General features: G+C 43.5%; 1 protein-coding gene across 2 annotated transcripts in view; it reads left to right on the forward strand.

Moving 5' to 3' along the window:
* The window catches only part of JAG2 (jagged canonical Notch ligand 2), an 85,475-nt gene that overhangs the window by 53,852 nt on the left and 12,680 nt on the right, over positions 1-18,943 (forward strand). Inside the window, exons 9-16 of one of the 2 annotated variants that reach the window (XM_083167108.1) lie at positions 4,935-5,048; positions 7,303-7,416; positions 7,713-7,759; positions 9,537-9,710; positions 17,815-17,965; positions 18,174-18,338; positions 18,484-18,597; positions 18,806-18,919. In XM_083167108.1, coding sequence (XP_083023234.1) covers positions 4,935-5,048; positions 7,303-7,416; positions 7,713-7,759; positions 9,537-9,710; positions 17,815-17,965; positions 18,174-18,338; positions 18,484-18,597; positions 18,806-18,919 — 993 coding nt within the window. The remainder of the gene's footprint in view (positions 1-4,934; positions 5,049-7,302; positions 7,417-7,712; positions 7,760-9,536; positions 9,711-17,814; positions 17,966-18,173; positions 18,339-18,483; positions 18,598-18,805; positions 18,920-18,943) is intronic. The other variant, XM_083167109.1, reaches the window with a different exon arrangement.

Below are 18,943 nucleotides of genomic sequence, written 5' to 3' on the forward strand. Positions count from 1 at the left end.
TCACTCTCACCTGTCGCAGCTTGCTACTACTGAGCCACTATGGGCTTCATCCCTTATTCAGTCGGTTGACTCCCTAAAACAGTCTGTATCTTCCTACTCCCAAACTAGACCCTCTTCACCTCCAGTGAAGAGAAGAGCAGTGCCGGCTATAGTCCTAGCAGACGACACTGATAACTGTATCCCCTTAGAGGAGGGGGAATTTCCTCCAGATCTGGCTCAGGATCCTATTGGGGATGACCTTCCAGAAGATGAGGTGCAGGGAGTGGAAGGCCTGATCAGAGAAATCCGGGACACTTTTCAGATTGCTGATACCTCAGCACCACCTCAGGTATCTATTTTTGGTAGGGTTCAAAAACAACCCCTAACCTTCCCAGACTCAGAGGAGTTAGATGACCCTCTTTTAAAAGTCTGGAAATCTCCTGACAGAAAATTTCAAATGTCAAGGAGATTAAAGGTCCTTTACCCCTTCTCAGATAGCTCAAGAGAAAAATGGGAGACCCCTCCCACTCCGGATGTGTCTCTATCCCGCCTATCCAAGAAAACCACACTCCCTATACCTGGGGCAGTGTCCCTAAAAGAATCTCAGGATAGACGCTTGGATAGTTCCCTTAAGAACATTTATTCGAATGTAGGAGTTCTGCTCCGCCCTGCTCTGGCATCTGCTTGGGTAGCCAGAGCAATGGAAAAATGGGCCTCTGACCTTGTCACTGGTTTAGAACAAAACACTCCGCGGGATGAACTACTTCCCTTGGCAGAGTGCATCAGGGACGCCTCTTCATACATAGGCGAAGCGGCTTCTGATATTTCAGTTTTAGGAGCTAAGGCCTCGGCCTCCGCAGTGGTGGCCAGACGCTCTGTTTGGCTGCGTTCATGGCAGGCCGAACCAGAGATCAAAAAGGCTGTGGAAGGCCTTCCTTTCACGGGTGACATGCTTTTTGGTCCAGATCTAGATAGGCTGATCTCACAGGCAACGGGGGGAAAATCGCCTTTCCTTCCTTCTTCTGCTCCGGCTGCAAAAAGGCCATTTGTGTCTCCTACTTTTCGGTCCTTTCGAGGTAACGCAGGGTTTAGAGGTAGGTCCAGGGGAGGTTTCTCATCCTACAGAGGCCGCCGAGGACGTGGTGCTAGAACAGCACAACCCTCAGCCACTTCCTCCCTTAGAGACCAGAAGGCCACTGAAAAACCGGTGGCATGACGGTCTCCCTGCTCACCTGGGGGATCCCGAGGTGGGCGCCAGGCTGTTGTTGTTTGCAGACACTTGGAAGTCCCACTGCAAAGACGCCTGGGTACTCCAGATGGTGACTCAGGGTTACAAACTGGAGTTCACGGCCCCACCTCCAACCTTATTCTTTCCAATGGGCCTTCCATCTTGTGTGGAAACAGCCTCAGCTCTCTGCGGCTCCATCCAGTCTCTCATTCTCTCAAAAGTAATCATCCCGGTTCCACCTCATCAACGGGGAACCGGGTATTACTCAAGCATCTTCGTCGTGCCAAAACCAGACGGCTCCGTCCGTCCTATTCTCAACTTAAAGAACCTAAACGAATTTGTGTTTTATCACAAGTTCAAAATGGAGTCAATTCGTTCAGTAGTGACATCTTTGGAAAAAGGGGAATATCTTCTTTCCCTGGATATAAAAGACGCATACTTACATATCCCCATTTGGGAACCACATCAGAGATTCCTCAGGTTCGCCATCCAAGACAGTCACTACCAGTTCAGAGGTTTACCCTTTGGCCTCTCATCCGCCCCGCGGGTTTTTACAAAGGTGCTGGCCTGTATGGTCACCGCTCTTCGTCTACAGGGAGTGACCATCATACCTTACTTAGACGATCTCCTCTTAAAGTCGCCATGTCAACAGAAGTTAGAGGCAGATGCCCTTCTGACCTGCAATTTCCTAACACAAAACGGGTGGATAGTAAACTTCAGAAAGTCACAACTAAACCCGTCTCAAAGACTTCAGTTCCTAGGTCTGATACTGGACACAGTCCAGGAAAGGGTATTCCTTCCAAGGGACAAAATCAGGACCCTTCAGTCGAGAGTACGTCAGATCCTGCTTCTACGCAGAGTCTCTGCACATCTTTGTACTCGCCTGTTGGGGTTGATGGTGGCCTCCTTCGAGGCTCTCCCATACGGCCGCTTCCACTCACGGGAGTTCCAAGGGAATTTGTTATCCCAGTGGTCGGGATCACACCTTCAGATCCACAAGAGAATCACCCTGTCACAAAAAGCCCGCACCTCTCTTCGGTGGTGGCTCCATACCCCGAATCTGTTGCAGGGCCGCAGTTTCAGACCCTGTACGTGGACCATAGTGACGACGGATGCCAGCCTCCGAGGCTGGGGAGCAGTGGCCCTGAACCACAGGTTTCAGGGAAGATGGTCACTCCAAGAATCCAAACTCCCCATAAACATCCTGGAGTTGCGAGCCATCAGACTCACCCTGTTGCAGGGACACGACCTGCTCAGGGGACGTTCAATAAGGATTCAGTCCGACAACATGACAGCAGTGGCCTATGTAAATCGGCAAGGGGGCACAAGGAGCCGTGCCGCCATGAGAGAGGTTCGACCCATTTTAGAATGGGCAGAGGCTCATTCCACAGATTTCTCGGCAGTTTTCATCCCAGGGGTGGAAAATTGGCAGGCGGACTATCTCAGTCGACAAGATTTCCACCCAGGGGAGTGGGCCCTCCATCCGGAGGTGTTTCATCAGATCACCCTCCGGTGGGGGACTCCGCAGATAGATCTGATGGCCTCCAGACTGAACCATCAGCTGCCTCTCTATTGCGCCAGGTCACTGGATCCAGCGGCGGTGGCAGTAGACGCCTTGTCCATTCGGTGGCCATACAGACTTGTCTACATTTTCCCTCCGTTTCCTCTTCTGCCAAGAGTCCTCAAAAAGATAAAGAGGGAGGACACAACCGTCATCTTAGTGGCACCGGATTGGCCGAGGAGATCGTGGTACTCCGACCTCAAGCTCCTGTCAGTAGACGCTTGGCGCCTCCCAATGCGTCCAGACCTACTTCAACAAGGACCATTCGGTTACCAAAACTTAGGTCATCTGCATTTAACGGCCTGGCTATTGAGGCCAATCTGCTAAAAAGGAGGGGAATCCCATCTTCGGTTATTCCCACCATGTTAAAGGCCAGGAAGGGGGTCACATCGGCCCACTATCATAGGATATGGCGGGCCTATATCCGTTGGTGTGAGTCCATGAAGTTTCCAAGGGCTGTATTTCATTTGTCCAGACTACTACAATTCTTACAGGTGGGTTTAAACTCCGGTCTCCGGTTGGGCTCGTTAAAGGTACAGGTCTCTGCCCTTTCTATCTTTTTCCATCGAAGGTTAGCCCTCATCCCGGAGGTGCAAACATTCCTAAAAGGAGTACTGAGAATACAACCACCGTTTGTATCACCTACAGAGCCATGGGAACTCCCACTGGTACTGAACTTCCTTAAGTCAGACCTGTTTGAACCTCTTTCCTCGGTAGACATTAAATATCTCACATGGAAGACGGTCATGTTACTGGCTTTAGCTTCGGCGCGCCGAGTATCAGAGCTTGGGGCTCTTTCTTGCCGAGCTCCTTTCTTAATCTTCCACAAAGACAGAGCAGAGCTAAGGACCCGAAAGGATTTTTTGCCAAAGGTAGTTTCGGCATTTCATGTAAATGAACCCATCGTGATTCCAGTCTTATCTGGAGAATCTAAGTTGCTGGATGTAGTTCGGGCCTTACGAATTTATCTGAAACGTACGGCAGATGTACGAAAATCTGATAATCTTTTCATTCTGTATGGAGCCGAAAAGAGAGGATGGCCAGCCTCGAAACAAACGCTGGCCCGCTGGCTTTGCCTGACCATAAAGGAAGCCTATGTGCAGGCTCAAAGACAGGCACCGGCTACCATATCAGCCCACTCCACCAGGTCGGTAAGTACGTCCTGGGCCCTGGCTAGGGGGGTTTCGCTTGCACAAGTGTGTAGGGCGGCCACTTGGGCTGGTACAAATACCTTCGCTCGGTTTTACAGGTTCGACACCTTTGCCACTTCTGAGGCATCTTTTGGAAGGGCGGTGTTGCAGGAATCCCAGGGCTCTCCCACCCGGGAGTAGTGCTTGGGTATTATTCCCACACGTTATGACTGCAGTGTCCCCTGCTGGCCGAGGGAGAAATAAGGAATTTGGTACTCACCGATAATTCCCTTTCTCCAAGGCAGCAGGGGACACTGCACGCCCACCCAGCGCTAGTCTTCCTGCCATACAGAAATTGTACTTACCTTTAACATAAAAGGTGAACATGCAATTGTATGTTTGTTAAAAGTTCTTCTTTTCTATGTTTCTATATGTACAAGTGTGTCTGTTGATACATATTTGCTGTTTTTTCAATGTGTGTTGGCCTAATCTCTGTTTTCTCTGAGTGACAGTATCCTCCTCCTGTCGGTTGCTTGCCCTATCATCTCCTCTCGCGGACACAGTTTTTTAAGACTGAGGTCTGGGGGGGGATAGAAGGGGGGAGGAGCCAGCCACATTCAAATTTTCTTAAAGTGCCGACTCCTCCAGTACACCATGCTATCCCACACGTTATGACTGCAGTGTCCCCTGCTGCCTTGGAGAAAGGGAATTATCGGTGAGTACCAAATTCCTTATTTTGGCTCATTTAATAGATAGGGTAGTAACATGTGTTGGAGGGGGGGGGGGGTGCAATGATGTCAATGATGTAGATCGGTAATTGGGGACAAGAGGGGAGCCACAGACTGAAAATGATGCAGGGAAATACTAGTGTCATTTATTCCTCTGGATTATGTTCTTATACAACACACACACACACACACACATAACCTTGAGGTTGTACTGTTTCTAGATTTTGCCACATTTTGTATGTAGCCCATTGCATTTGATGGGAGAACAAGGATTGATCATTTTATTTCTTTTTCTGTCTATTTTCCAGATATTGATGAATGTGCATCCAACCCTTGTGCTAGTGGAGGAATTTGTAAAAACCTCATTAATGGCTTTGAGTGCATATGTCCACCGCAGTGGGTTGGGACCACCTGTCAGCTGGGTAAGTCCCTCCTGGAAACACAGCCACAACAGGCCCCTGACATTTCCACAGCGGCGCTACATACACTATGCATTAAACAGAACTCTGATCTCCACATCCCATCTATGTTGTACAGTTATGTTAAGGAAACCACCTTTTAGATTTTGGTTTTCAAAGTTCCAGTTCTAGCGAAGTTTATGTCTTATTAATCATGCATCATGTGTTATTTTGACTTAACATGTACTAATGGTGATGGGTTTGTGTGTCTTCTTATTTGTAATTTAAAAAAAAATGTATCTGTAATTTACCTGGTGATGGGATTGTTAATGTGCTCTATGACTGAATCGAGTGTCATTTGTGGGGATGCTATTTAATAATTGATATGTAGAGAACACTAGTTTCCTATACACAGACATAATGGCTACTACTGTGTATATACGAGTCCGGCACAATGTAAACCTGGTCAGTACACTAACGAGAGAGCCTGGATGGATGTGAATAAAGTATGAGAAGGATTATGGAGAATGTCTCGTCTGTACAGTTTGACTCTTCTTCCGTATGAACTTTGACTAAACGTCTACATTGTTTTCCAGTGCGTGTGTTGCGCTGCTGCTGAAGTCGGCCATATTGTAGAACGCAGCCGTAGTCCTGAGCATGCAGCTAATTGGTTCATTGGGAGACTGTTCCTTGTTCATGTGGATTATACAGGACCTTTGTCACTAGTTTATTGTGACTAAATAATAATAAATACTGGTTTATATAATATGTCTGCCTATGTGCACATGACATATATTGTATTCGTATACATTCAATGGCCACATTACAAGGTACACCTTTCCAGTTCTGCGTAGGATTTCTCTTTGCCTCAGGGCAGCCTGAATTCTTTGTCATGGATTCCGTAAGATGCTGGAAGCATTCCCCAGGCTCTTGTCCATGACTGGATCCTGCAGTTTCTGTAGCTTGGACGGCTGCACGTTTATGATGCAAATCGCCTGTATGCTACCACTTCCCAAAGGTGTTGTGTTGTACTGAGAGCTGGTTTATGTTTGTGGAACCAGCATGGGATGATGCAAGCTTGGTGACAGGGTGCATTATCCTGCTGGATGTAGCCATACTGCACTTCTGCAACCAACTGCAGGATGCAAGGGTATTGGCTATTGCTGCCACCTTCCAATCAGCTTGAACCAGTCTGACCATTTTCCCACCCACAGTACTGCTGCTCAGTGGATGCATTTTTCCTTTGCACAACCATTGTCTCTGGGGATACGATCACAAGTTTGACCCTATTTAGGTCGACATGGATTGGATCGACCACTGAAGGGTCACAGGGCTTGGGTCCACACCTGAAATAGTTCAATATGGCTAAGGTCGACAGGGTTGGAAGGTCGAGAGTGAAAAGGTTAACATGATATTTTTGTGCCGACATTTCATGCCCTGCCATCACTACAGCATAGTGGGAGAATAAAATAGTGTGCTGAGTGCAGTGAGCCATTCGAGGGGGACGCGGGACACCTAGGTGGTGTCCATGTCGACATTCGGACAAAAAAAACCCCCAGTGAAACTCATGTTGACCACCATAGCCATGTCTACATATTTCAAGTGTCAAGCTCGACCCACTGACCCATACCCTATCTGTGAACACTTAATACCCCTCTTCCATTGTTAAAATGGCAGAATTTTTAGGCCAATGGAAGAGTTTATAATGTGTGTGTGTGTGTGTGTGTGTGTGTGTCTTAGATCACATTTCTGTTTTTTGGTATTTGTTCTGTAGAACAGCTGGACCTCTTGATCATGTCTGTATGCAGTGTGTTGGTGCCGCATGATTGGCTGATTTAACTATTTATAATGGTACAGCTGTACATTAATACAAAGTGGCACCAGAATGTATACATTTCTCCATCTGTTCCTTTTTAGATGTACTGACCATAGTTTCACTGGGCTGGAAAGTTTTTTTTTTATTTTTTTTTTTATTTTTTTTATTCACTTGCAATGGCTGCCGATTTGTGCCTTCCTTTCCTGTGGTAGCAGAATAGACCCTTCTGTTCTGTGTCGCATATGTTCTATGTTCCTGGTTCTGACTGCATAATAACAGCATGAAACGCGTAGACTCTGTATCCACGCCGTACAATGTGCAGCATGAACATGTGTGGCATTCGCATGCAGCATCGTAGTGATCAGAAAGTAGCATTTAATCTGTGGGTGTATGTGTGTATACCGCTTGTTGCTTGGGATGGGGTTTATGGTGTTTTATTCTTTCTTTTGTCTTGTTTCACAGATGCTAATGAGTGTGAGGGAAAACCCTGTGTTAATGCTGCTTCTTGCAAAAATCTGATTGGTGGATATTACTGTAACTGCATTACAGGATGGACAGGAAAAAACTGTCACATCAGTTAGTATTGACTGGTTCACTTTAAGCTAATTTTCCTATCCACTCTAAAGCAACAACATTCATACCTATTACCAGCAGAACTTTTGTCATTACCCTGTCAAATCATTGGTTGGTGCACCGCTGTCCGTGCACCAGTCATCTGCAAGACACTTGCAAACTCCATGAAAACATGCTATGATCTCCACAGATTTCCAACCTGTCCTAACTCCATGCTTTTTACTTTCTTTTTTGTTTTGTTTTTTTCTATTTGCATTATCGACTTGTATTCTATAAATGTTTGTTTTCTAATTTTGTAGATATTGACGACTGCCATGGTCAGTGTAAAAATGGAGGTATTTGTAAGGTGAGCTGTGCTGAAAACTTCAGTATGTGAACTGTGAATATGGAGTAGGGTTTAAAAAAATAAAAAATGTATAAGTTAAAAGCCCGTCAAAATTATAGCTTTTGCAACATACTTTCACTTTGAGCTGTGATAGTTTTTAGCCCAAATACTCCACCCCACCGCCAGTCCCTCTGCTCCTACCTCTCCAATCTCTGACTTCACCGCTCCCTCTCTCCATATCCATCAAGTTTGAAACAGATCAGTGTCCCTGCAAAAACCTGGTCCGTCGAGTGATCTCTAGTGGTCACTGGCGGTACTTAACCTCATAGAGGTGAGGCATAGTTACAGATGTAACTCCTCTCAGCCAGCCCAGGGAATCTCCAGATTCCCTGAGCTGGCGATCGCTGGTGGAGTGGAGCTGCATCTAACGGGACGCGCAAGCATCGCACACGCATCCCCATCACTAGGCGCTGGATGGCGGAATCCGCAGGGGGGGGGGGGCAGTGGGGAGGCGACAGTAGGCTCCATCAGAACAGGGCGCGCGAGCGTCTTGTGCGCCCCCTTCTGGTGGCTGGCAAGAGGCTGGTGGTGATTTCTTTCACCAGGAGCAGTGTTGCAGTTGTAATTACAGATGCATGCAGGGAAAAGTATATTCAAAATGTGTAGTGGGTGTTTTGGTGGTGTCAGTGCACACAGGGATATGGTAAGTGTTGTGTGAGGGCTGCAGGAGTCTCTGTGAAAGTGGTTGTGTTCACATATGATCCACCACTCACATAGGAGGCCGTGCATGGAGAAACTCTACCTGACCTAGCTCTGGTGCAACAGATGGTAACCCAAATGTTGCACCAATCGGTATTACTCTGTATGGATGCTGACTGGGCGTCTGTCCTTGCACACATGTGCTCCAGGGAAGGACTTTATCTGCATCTACATAGTCGCAGACTGCTAACAGCCAATAGACGCAGCTGCCTGCACATCTGTGTCTAACTATGAAATCTGGCTCCAAGTCTGGTCCTAGTACCTCTGCACATTAGGTTCCTGGCTAATTCTGGAACTCCAAAAAAAGAGAAAATGGAGGTGCACCCTCTAAGCATTAAGAACCGTAATAATAGGAGCCCAGGGTTGTCCCATGCTCTGGACTTGAACGTTCGGGACCCACCTGGTGAGGTCGTCTGGCCGTGGTAGGTGGGCCCATTTTGTGGCCAAAAGTTATGCAATCAAAGTCCATCTGTTTTTGCTCCATGATAAATTATTATTGGTGTTCTTAGTGCTTGGATTGCGAGCCTGCATTTTTTTTTTCTATGGGACACCACAAGTCTCAGCATGGTGGCAGCTGTTATGTTTAGGGTTATGCTGTGTATTACATTCTTCTGCAGCCTATTTGCCATCAAGACTCAGACCTAGAACCCACTTTAATATGTGTAATGTAGCATGTGATTGTAGTCTTTGCGAACTAATTAAATTGCTTGATGAGGTTTAGGATCATTCAACTAAAACATTTCATGTAATCCTGACCGTCCTGTTCCCTGTTTAGCAATCAAACAATGAAGAGCCATATTTATTGTATTCGTCGGTAGAAATGTGTAAGAATTAAAAAGAATGTCTGAAGGGCTAATAGGATTATTGTTGGGCGTACGCCAGTAGGAAACTAGCATGTACTTGTGCCCTTATTTTGGGAATAGAATAACAGGTAGTTGTTTTCGCTCTTTCACTTTTTTTATGATCAGATAAAGGAACCTTGACTCTGGTTCTTTGTGAAGAAGAATAAACCCTTTACATTTTTCCTGCTCTCCCTTAGGATAAGACCAACGGATACCGCTGTTTTTGCCCTCGTGGTTATATTGGAAAGAACTGTGAGATTGAGGTGAACGAGTGTGCGAGCAACCCATGTCAAAACGGAGGGGTCTGTGATGACCTGGTCAACGGATTCCACTGCCGCTGTCTCCCTGGCTACGCTGGCACCACATGTGAGGTAAGGATTAGTCATTGATACCTGTACTGTGGCTTTCAGAGGTGTCCTCCTAATACTGTGTACTCCTAATGCAGTCACGCCAAGCAGCCCCTCTTGGCATACCAGGCCACTTAAGAATATTCTGGCGTTGGGCTTCTTTTTTGCTGACGATGCGTCTTAGTCACATCGTAATGCAGTTAGGACGCACAAGGAGACTGTTCCGATTTTGTTTTGACACTTTTATATATCTATGGGCCTGATTCAGACTTGGTTGTTTGTTTTTGGGAGACTGAGGTGCGCCCAGTACAGAGCATGGCCGCCCAGCTCACCGGGTCCCTCCCAGAGGTGTGCCTGTAAAAATTTGCGTGTGCCTTGCTCCACAATAAAGTTCTCGCACATGACCAGCAGCGCACTGACTAGCTGCGAAGCCATGTTCAGGGTCGCCTGCGTTGTCCGTTCCGCTCCGAGAAAATGCAGTGTTCCGCCCCCACAATGTCTCTTCAGTGGCATCTGTGGTCCTAGGTGTGCATTGTACACCGGCGTGCCAGTGACGTCACCGGTGCACTCGTGCAATGCACCCCTGGGACCGGAGATGCTGCTGAAGAGGATTCCGGGGGATGAGAAAAGTATGAAAAGAGGCTGCGGCAAAAAACACGGTTTTCGAAATATTTAGAGTTTTGGAATATACGGATAAGGGAGACTCTACTGTACTAGTAAATATGTATACTTGGGCTTAATATTATAAATTGGAGCAATTTTGTTGAAAGTGGAATTGTCCTTCGTGCCTGGTGATATACTTCTTACTTACAACCATGACATGGGTCCCTTACCACGCTGTTTATTGTGCTTAGTTGGAGAAAGATGAACAAGCTGTTGCCATGGAAACAGAATTTTGCTTTTTAACATGCAAATTCAATGGCGTTACTGTATATCTAGGTCATTTTGTTTTTGATTGTTTTAATATGGTTATTTTTTATTTTATTTTGTTTAAGCATATTTGTCTAACAGCTCTTATCAGTCTGTCTTAACAATGGTCTCTGCAATGCTTCAGTACATTTTGTTTTTGGTTTTCTTTTGCATAATTATTTTATGCAAATGTGGTTAGAACCCTTGTTTTTGACAGCTGTATGTGAATCTTTTCATTGGCTCTTGCCTGAAGATAAAACGGCCTTTGACATTGTGTACCTGTTTCATGGATCTGCCGGTATCCTTAATGATCCCAGTAGGAAATTTGCTCTCTTAGTTCATTGGGCTCTGAAGGTTATGAGAAAACCAACCAGTGAGTTTGGTTTTGAATGTTGGATTAATAATGTTACTCCACATCTGCCACCAATGTGGTTTCTTACTGATCGTAGCTTTCCTGATGTGCTTCAGGTCTTAATTGAGTTGATCAAGGATTTTTTTTTTTTGTAAGAGCAAATCTAATTGGTTTGGAAACGTGTCACATTTTTGCATCTATTGTAACATTTATGGGGATTTTTTTTTTTAAATTCTTACATTTTATTGTAGACGATCGAGAAACCAGATTAAAACGCATATGAATTGCAGGAAGTTTTGTTCACTGTTGTCTGTATCCTCAATGCATACTATAGAACTTGAACTGGAAAGGGAAATTTATACTACAGAAGGAAGCATGTGAATGCAGCTGATAGGAGGAGATCTAAAGGGAAAAATACTAGCCTTTCCTCAGGGGCTCAGAACCGAGAGCTGGACACTTCATTTTTATTGAACTGAAACATGTAGCCTCATTCCCGGCCTTCAGCTTTGTGCATTTTTTTGTTTTTTTCACAATCGCAGCTTAGAACTTCAATCAGACATGCTAGCACAAATAAAACATTCCTTTCTGGGGCACTATTAAGTCTGTTGTATCTGTAATCGTGTTGTGGCAAACTTTGGTCTGTTGAAAGTATTTATTTTCACCACTCCCAACATGAAAAATGCGATGCCTTTTTAAAAGCTGCTCATTTAAAATCTTAGCAGTATGGGCGATTTTTTTTTTTTTTTCCATAATGTGATGCTGAAAACGTTACGAAAACAAGTCCGTATTTTCCATGGCTGGTACATGACCTCTTCTGTGTTCTAAATGGCTATTGTAAAGTATTTCTGAAAAGATGGATCCACGATCAGCCAAAAAATTTAAACCACCTGCTAATATGGACTCCACAAGACCCCTGAAGGTCTCCTGTGGTATCTGGAACCAAGATGTTGACAGCAGATCCTTTTTTTTTTTTTTTTTTTTTTAAGTCCTGTAAGTTGCAAGGTACATGGCTCAGACTTGTTTTGCCAGCGCAGCCCACAGGTGCTCAATTGGATTGAGATCTTGGGGATTTGGAGGCCAAGTCAGCACTTTTGAACTTTTGTCTTGTTCCTCAAAGCATTCCTGAACTTTTGGCAGTATGTCCGGCCATACTGTAGTATCATGCTGACAGGCCAGGCCCAACAGGGAATAGTTTGCCATAAAGGGGTATGCTTGGTCTCCACCCAGCTGTTATGGTCACAACTCTTCAAAACTGAATATGAACAGTGTCGTGCGCTATAAGTCTCTATGGTACATAGATGCTCTTATATTGTTTTGTTGGAGGCATGTTTTATACAGTGCTAGACACAAGCCTGTAAAAATGATGGCTTAGTCCCTATCTGCTCCTACCGCCGGCCTGGCTTCTTAGCTCCCTATCTCCATACCCAGCGAGTTTGAAACAGATCATTTTGCTTTCATTCTCTGTTAAGGAGTAATTTGGTCCATCTAGTGGTCACTGGCGGTACTTCACATCCAAGTGGTGGTTTCTGCTGTGTAACAATGAGCATGGATTCAGTTTGGCCTACAAAATGGATATATATATATATATATATATATATATATATATATATATATATATATATATATATATATATATATATATATATATATATATATATATATATATATATATATATATATATATATATATATATATATATATATATATATATCTATCCTGATGAATATTGACTGAGCTAAGTGACGTTGGTGCTGTTGTAATTCAATGTAGAAAGTTCAAACCAATAACCTGCAATGAAATGCAATCACTGACCCTTTCCTTGAACGACTGATCGCTTGAAATCAAGAGGGATGTATCACTGCACAACAATTATCTCCGTTGTATTGCCATGTGTTGACTACTATACATGGAGGAGGTGCCTTCTTGACACTTGTAGTATCAGAACACACAGGGGTATTTACCATGTTGTTAATGGTAGTGTGTTTGCACAGCCGAAGAACATGGAATTTGCACCATAAACTGGGATTGTGCCTCAAGTTCCTAGATCTAATAATACAATATCCATTGTTGTTTATTGCATAGAAGGCCGGACAACTCATTAGAGGCTGCTAAGCATAATATCATCCTTTTACCTATTGAACTCTTGTATTCCTCCATGTTTTCTGGAGACTTTGCATCTCAATTGCAATGTGATGCAACAAAACCTCTGAGACACACTGATTAGTTAGATATGTGACACATGCACATCTGAGTACAGAGTGCTACCACAACACCTGTTCATCTGTGTACGGCTGAGTCTGAATTTGCATACGAATGTTGTGATGCAATGGTCGCAGCTTTTTTCCCACTCCTAGTTCCGTAGTGTTTTGTACACAAAGTCAGACTAAAGGTGCCCACAGACGCTACAATTGTACTGTGCTATGCGTTTTTGACTGTACAATGGTTCTATACAATTTTTCTTCCAGCTTGCTATGAGATGTGCACTTGGATGCATGTGATGAACCCATGTTTGTAATGTTAAATTTCAGATGTAGTCTAAAAAGTACGTGCAGCACGTACTTTTTTAGACATACAATATCGGGCTCCCGGGAACATAAACACCATCCAATAATTGTACATAAGATGCAATTTGTGCTTAAAAAGTACAAAACGCATTCGATAATTGATGCGTCTGTGGGCACCTTTAGGGGGTATTCAGTCTGTGCAGATTTATTTCCTGTCTGGGGAAATACGGATGGTGTACTGGTTAGCATTGCTGCCTCACAGAACTGAGGTCATGGGTTTGATTCCCACTATGGCTCTCACTCTGCGGAGTTTGTATATTCTCCCCACAGTTGCGTGGGTTTCCTCTGGGTACTCCGATTTCCTCCCACAATCCTAGAATGTCTGTGTATGTACATGTGGTAGGGAATATAGATTGTAAGCTCCACTGGGGCAGGGACTGATGTGAGTGTTCAAATATTCTCTGTACAACACTGTTGAATATGTGTGAGCTATATAAGGAACTGTAAATAAATAATAAGATATCGGCAGTCACCTATTTGATGCTGCCGTTAATGACTGCATGGTTTTAAAAAGTCAGATCTGTTTGGTCAGAGATGGCTGTTTTTCGACCATCTGCGGTTGTTTTTGATGATCCGCTGACTCTTCAACACTCAGCAGCTGTAACATTGAATTCCGGCTGTCTCGTTACAGTCGGATCAACCACAAACAGCTCTGATTCAGACTGTCAGGTCGTTCTGACAGTCGGAATCCCAGATTGAATACAAAGGTCACATATCGGATCAATCAGTGTGCAGTCTCATGAAGCATTGTGATTCAGAATCCCTACACTGTCCTAAGTGGCTTCCTAGCACCAGGCATTTTGCACAGCATGACCGATTTAAGCTTGGTGTATGAGGACTACAGTACCTCACCCCCTCAGAATGAAAAAAAAAAATCTCGTCACAAACTAAAGTTTACAAATTGCTTGAATGCCAACAAAAATCTGTCCTCACACAATGTGGTAATTTGGCTTGTGGTCATATGGGGACAGAACTGTTCAGTCACGAAGAGGTTAGGAAAAAGGCGGAAAGCTGAGCGCTGTGGCAGCAATGTGACTTTGCATGTGCAGACGAGTACCACTGTTTGTAAAAACAAAATGTCTGCGAGCGCACTGCCAAATCTCTCTCCAGAAACCTCGGGTGTATTATTAAGGCCGTGTTTAGCAGAGCTGCGTTACATCAGGGAGGTGGCAGGCATGGTTTTTCTCTCTTAACATTAGTGTCTTTGAAGTAGCAGCAGCAGCTGGCTGATTGGTCGCCAACACCCAAACCGGGACTATTCCCCTTTACTTCTAGTGTCTACTCTGAGCTTCACTTTCCCCTGCTTCTATAGTAAACAGGAAAGATTAGCATGCAGGTAGAAGTGGTTACCCATGTATATAGCACTGGAAAGCCATAAATTGCCTTAATCATACAATTCTTCAGCTCTTGTATGTATTTAGCCAGACTGTTGAAATGGAAAATGCTTAATACATTGTAAATGTATTCTTACTTAGTCATTTCATTTTGGTTTCTAAAGCTAATTTAAAGAGAATCTCTGGAGCATTATTAATGAGAATGCAGCTTGTCCTTTTACCGTAGCACCAGTGACATCATGAAGTGCCTTATGTCACCCGTTCCTAGCGATGCGGTAGGCTGCCGATCAGAGTGGCTGCCTCCTTGTGTTCCGGCAAACCGTTTAGGTGGCTGTGCATTGGTGGTACAGCGGCATCGCCTTTGGCTTGAACTGGCTGCTTACAGAATCCCAGTTGGGACATTTTCCAGCAGCTCCAAGTTCAGGCCAATTTATCATAGGGCCATGTATGTTATAATATTGGGAACATTACTGTACATCTCTGACATGTGAGCACAGGGACAATTGACACTTTTTTTTTTTTTTTTTTTTTTTTTAAATGGCACCAAAAAAAAAGGATCTCGAACAAATGCACAAATAATAGGCGTTGACCCTAAAATTTTCCAGGTTGAATAAAAAAAGAATAAATTTGAAAACTACTTAGTTTTAAGGTTTATGACAAAAACCTGTGCCTGGCTTCAATAACCAGTCAAGACAGGTCGAAGCACATTATTAAGACTGACTGCCTTAAAAGGCCAGAACAGCATAAAGGTTTACATGGTTTTACCATTTGTTTAAGTTGGGCATTTTTGTCCCAATAGTGATTTACAGACTGGCTTTCATCCTGTAGAGAGCTGCTGCGGCTGAATAGGGACATGTATGAAACATACATGTTAAATGTCCAGCTTTCCGCACCAGCTCCAGCAATTGCAAAACGTCGATTTGATATTTCGTCCAGAGGCTTTTTCCTTGACACTATTTTAGGGTTTATAGAGCAGATTATATTTCGTTGCATGCAAATATTAAACTGTAAGGTTAATGAAACATTTACTGACTTATTTTGAGCCAGTCTATTTTAAACCTAAGATAATCCAGTTGCCCTATATCATAATAGTCCCTATTCGGGGTCCTACGCTCCCTTTCCCCTCATTCCACTTCAGTTTGTCTTTTCAATGTTTTTATGTAGATCTGCAGATATAAAGCACCTTGTGGTCCTCCTCCTGCCTGGGTCCTATATTTAGCATGATTGTATTCTCTATACACGGATGTCAGTGTTTAGCTGGTTGCATCCAGAATTAGCTGGGGGGTTGGGTGTTAGGTCTGTGTGACAGTCGTGCCGTTATCATTTAAAGGTATTGTGTTCACTTTGGGATTGTTTTCATTTATTGACTTGCACATGATCTCCTGTATAACTGTTGCTTATTGAATTACTTTATCTTCTTGACTGTATTCTTTTACTTGAAACTATAAACCTGTAAAACAATAAATAAAAGAAAGCAGAGTTCTATTTTCATCATGTAAGGATGAGCTAATGGGAGTTCCCAGGGTTATTCAATTGCAGCCTACGATAGCAGGTTCCATTCACCTGATTTCCGTATGCACCCTCCTTAGGTGCGAACAGAAATCAATGGTACATAGTGGTTTTTTTTGTTTTTTTTTTTTACCTTGGCCACCATGAGTGCCGTATCTTGTAGCTGGGTTAACGTACGTTTGTTGTGGGTAAAAATTAGCTTGAATTTGAATAGCTCCAGGTGCTCTAGCTCAAGGTCCTTTCATTGGTTTTGCCCATCACTTTGGCCATGGATAATTTGATTTTTGTCCTGGACCACCCACCCGAGGCACCCCTGCAAGACCTTTGTGGCACCAAAGGGGTCCTAGACACACCGCTTGGAATCCACTGGGTGTAGTCATGATTTGATCAGCACCACCAATAAACTACCATAGTGGCTGTAGTAAAGTGTTCACTTACTGTTGGTTCTTTCCCTTATTTTCTTAACCTAATTATGTACCTGGGATGAGCCATAGTGTGTTCGTCTTGTCCCAAACATGGAGCTTATAACCATAGTATTCTTTCTCCAAAGCAGAATATCTGTCCGTGTCCTTATATAGATTGTAAACTTGCGAGCAGGGTCCTCCTACCTTTTTTGGCAATTTGTAAATACCCAGTTAGGTTGTATCACTGTCTCCAATTGTAAAGTGCAATGGAATATGCTGCGCTATATAATGAACTGTAAATAAATGAATATGGATGGTGTCCTTTTGTAGAATACAACAGTTGTGCTATTTGCTCTACAATGGGGATAGTCCTTTTTCCCACACATGATGAGATGTGTGCTAGGTGCAATTTAAGCTGTACAATGTGTGCTATGCAATTTGAACTACATGAAATGTGGTCTAGACTACAATGTAATTTAAATATGTAAAGTACATATAGCATGTGCAATTTGAAATAGACATTGTGCAGGCACTCTTTGGCCTTGCGATAAAGGCTACATGGTGTAGTGCGATTTGAACAAGGTGTAATGCGATTGAACTAAAAAGTTCAAATCTTATGCGAGAATTGCACTGTGTACCTTAAGTTTTTTATATCCTTCCCCTGATAGTAAGATGTTCCATTGTTTTTCCAATGCCAAATTCACAAAACACCACTGCAAAAAGGGAACACAATATGCATATGAAATGTAACGTTGCATTACCATGCTGTTACAGGCGCGGCCACGCACAGAATATAGGCAAGCTGTATATCATTTGAATCGGCATAAGCCGCATTTTAATGGGGAAAAAAAATTCTGTGGAAAAATCCCCAGTCACTCGGCGCTCACATTGTGTAATGGGACTTGCAGTACATGGAAGATACTCTTTATATACTGTATAGATTATTATTTTTTTTTCCTATAATCTGTGTTGATGCATAAATGAAAATAATTTTTATTCTATTGTGACCATTACACTTTTTGTCATTAATTGCCTGCTCCCCCCCCCCTCTTTAGGTGGACATTGACTTCTGTGACCCAAACCCTTGCCAAAATAAAGCTCCTTGCTACAACCTAGGCGGAGATTATTATTGTGCATGCTCCGATGATTATGATGGAAAGAACTGTTCTCATCTTAAAGACCACTGCAAAAATGGCTCTTGCAAAGGTAAGCGGAGGTGTAATTTAGACCGCCATATGGGTCTGTGCGATCACTATAGCTATTTGTGAATGTTTCTTAGCTGGTGCTCCTCATAATGTGTTAAACAAATGTTACTGGTGGTTTGCTATTTTAGTTTGTAGCCCTTTTTTTATTTTATATGCAGCTGATTGAGCGTCTGTGTGTCACTAATGTGTTCCCTTTTTTTTATTTTTAGTCATAGACAGCTGTACAATAGCGATTTCTACTAATGCCACCCAGGAAGGTATCCGTTACATCTCCTCTAATGTCTGTGGGCCTCACGGGCGCTGCATTAGTCGGCCTGGTGGAAATTTCACCTGTTCCTGTGAACGAGGATTCACTGGCGCATATTGCCATGAGAGTAAGTGTTTTTTTTAGAACTTTGTGTGTGTGTGTGTGTGTGTGTGTGTGTGTGTGTGTGTGTGTGTGTAGCACTGCTTACTATGTTAGCAATGTGTTAATGCATTTTGAAGTGTTTTTAAAATGGACACCTCTTCATCTTTTAGATATCAACGACTGTCTTGGGACGCCTTGTAAAAATGGTGGAACTTGTACGGATGAAATTGACTCTTTCAAATGTTTTTGCCCAAGTGGTTGGGGCGGAGAATTCTGTGATATAAGTAAGTTGATAGAAGTTAGAAATATGGAAATACACTTGTAAATATGGTTTGGTATGTCATTGAAGATAGATATAGGTTTTTACTGTTGGAAATTTTTTTTAATTGCCTTGTTTTTTCTTTCTTTATTTCTATTGGTACAAACTACTTTTGCAGTTCTGATTGATTTTTTTTTCCTCTTATTTTTTCTTTTTTAATATATTTTCAACAGACTACAATGATTGCAACCCAAATCCTTGCCAGAACGGTGGGCGATGCATTGACTTGGTAAATGACTTTGTTTGCCAATGTGAAAACGGATGGAAAGGCAAAACTTGTCACTCGCGTAAGTAACAAAAATCTGATTGCT

The sequence above is a fragment of the Crinia signifera genome, chromosome 12 (assembly GCF_055691185.1).
Source record: "Crinia signifera chromosome 12, ASM5569118v1, whole genome shotgun sequence".
NCBI classification, from domain to species: domain Eukaryota; kingdom Metazoa; phylum Chordata; class Amphibia; order Anura; family Myobatrachidae; genus Crinia; species Crinia signifera.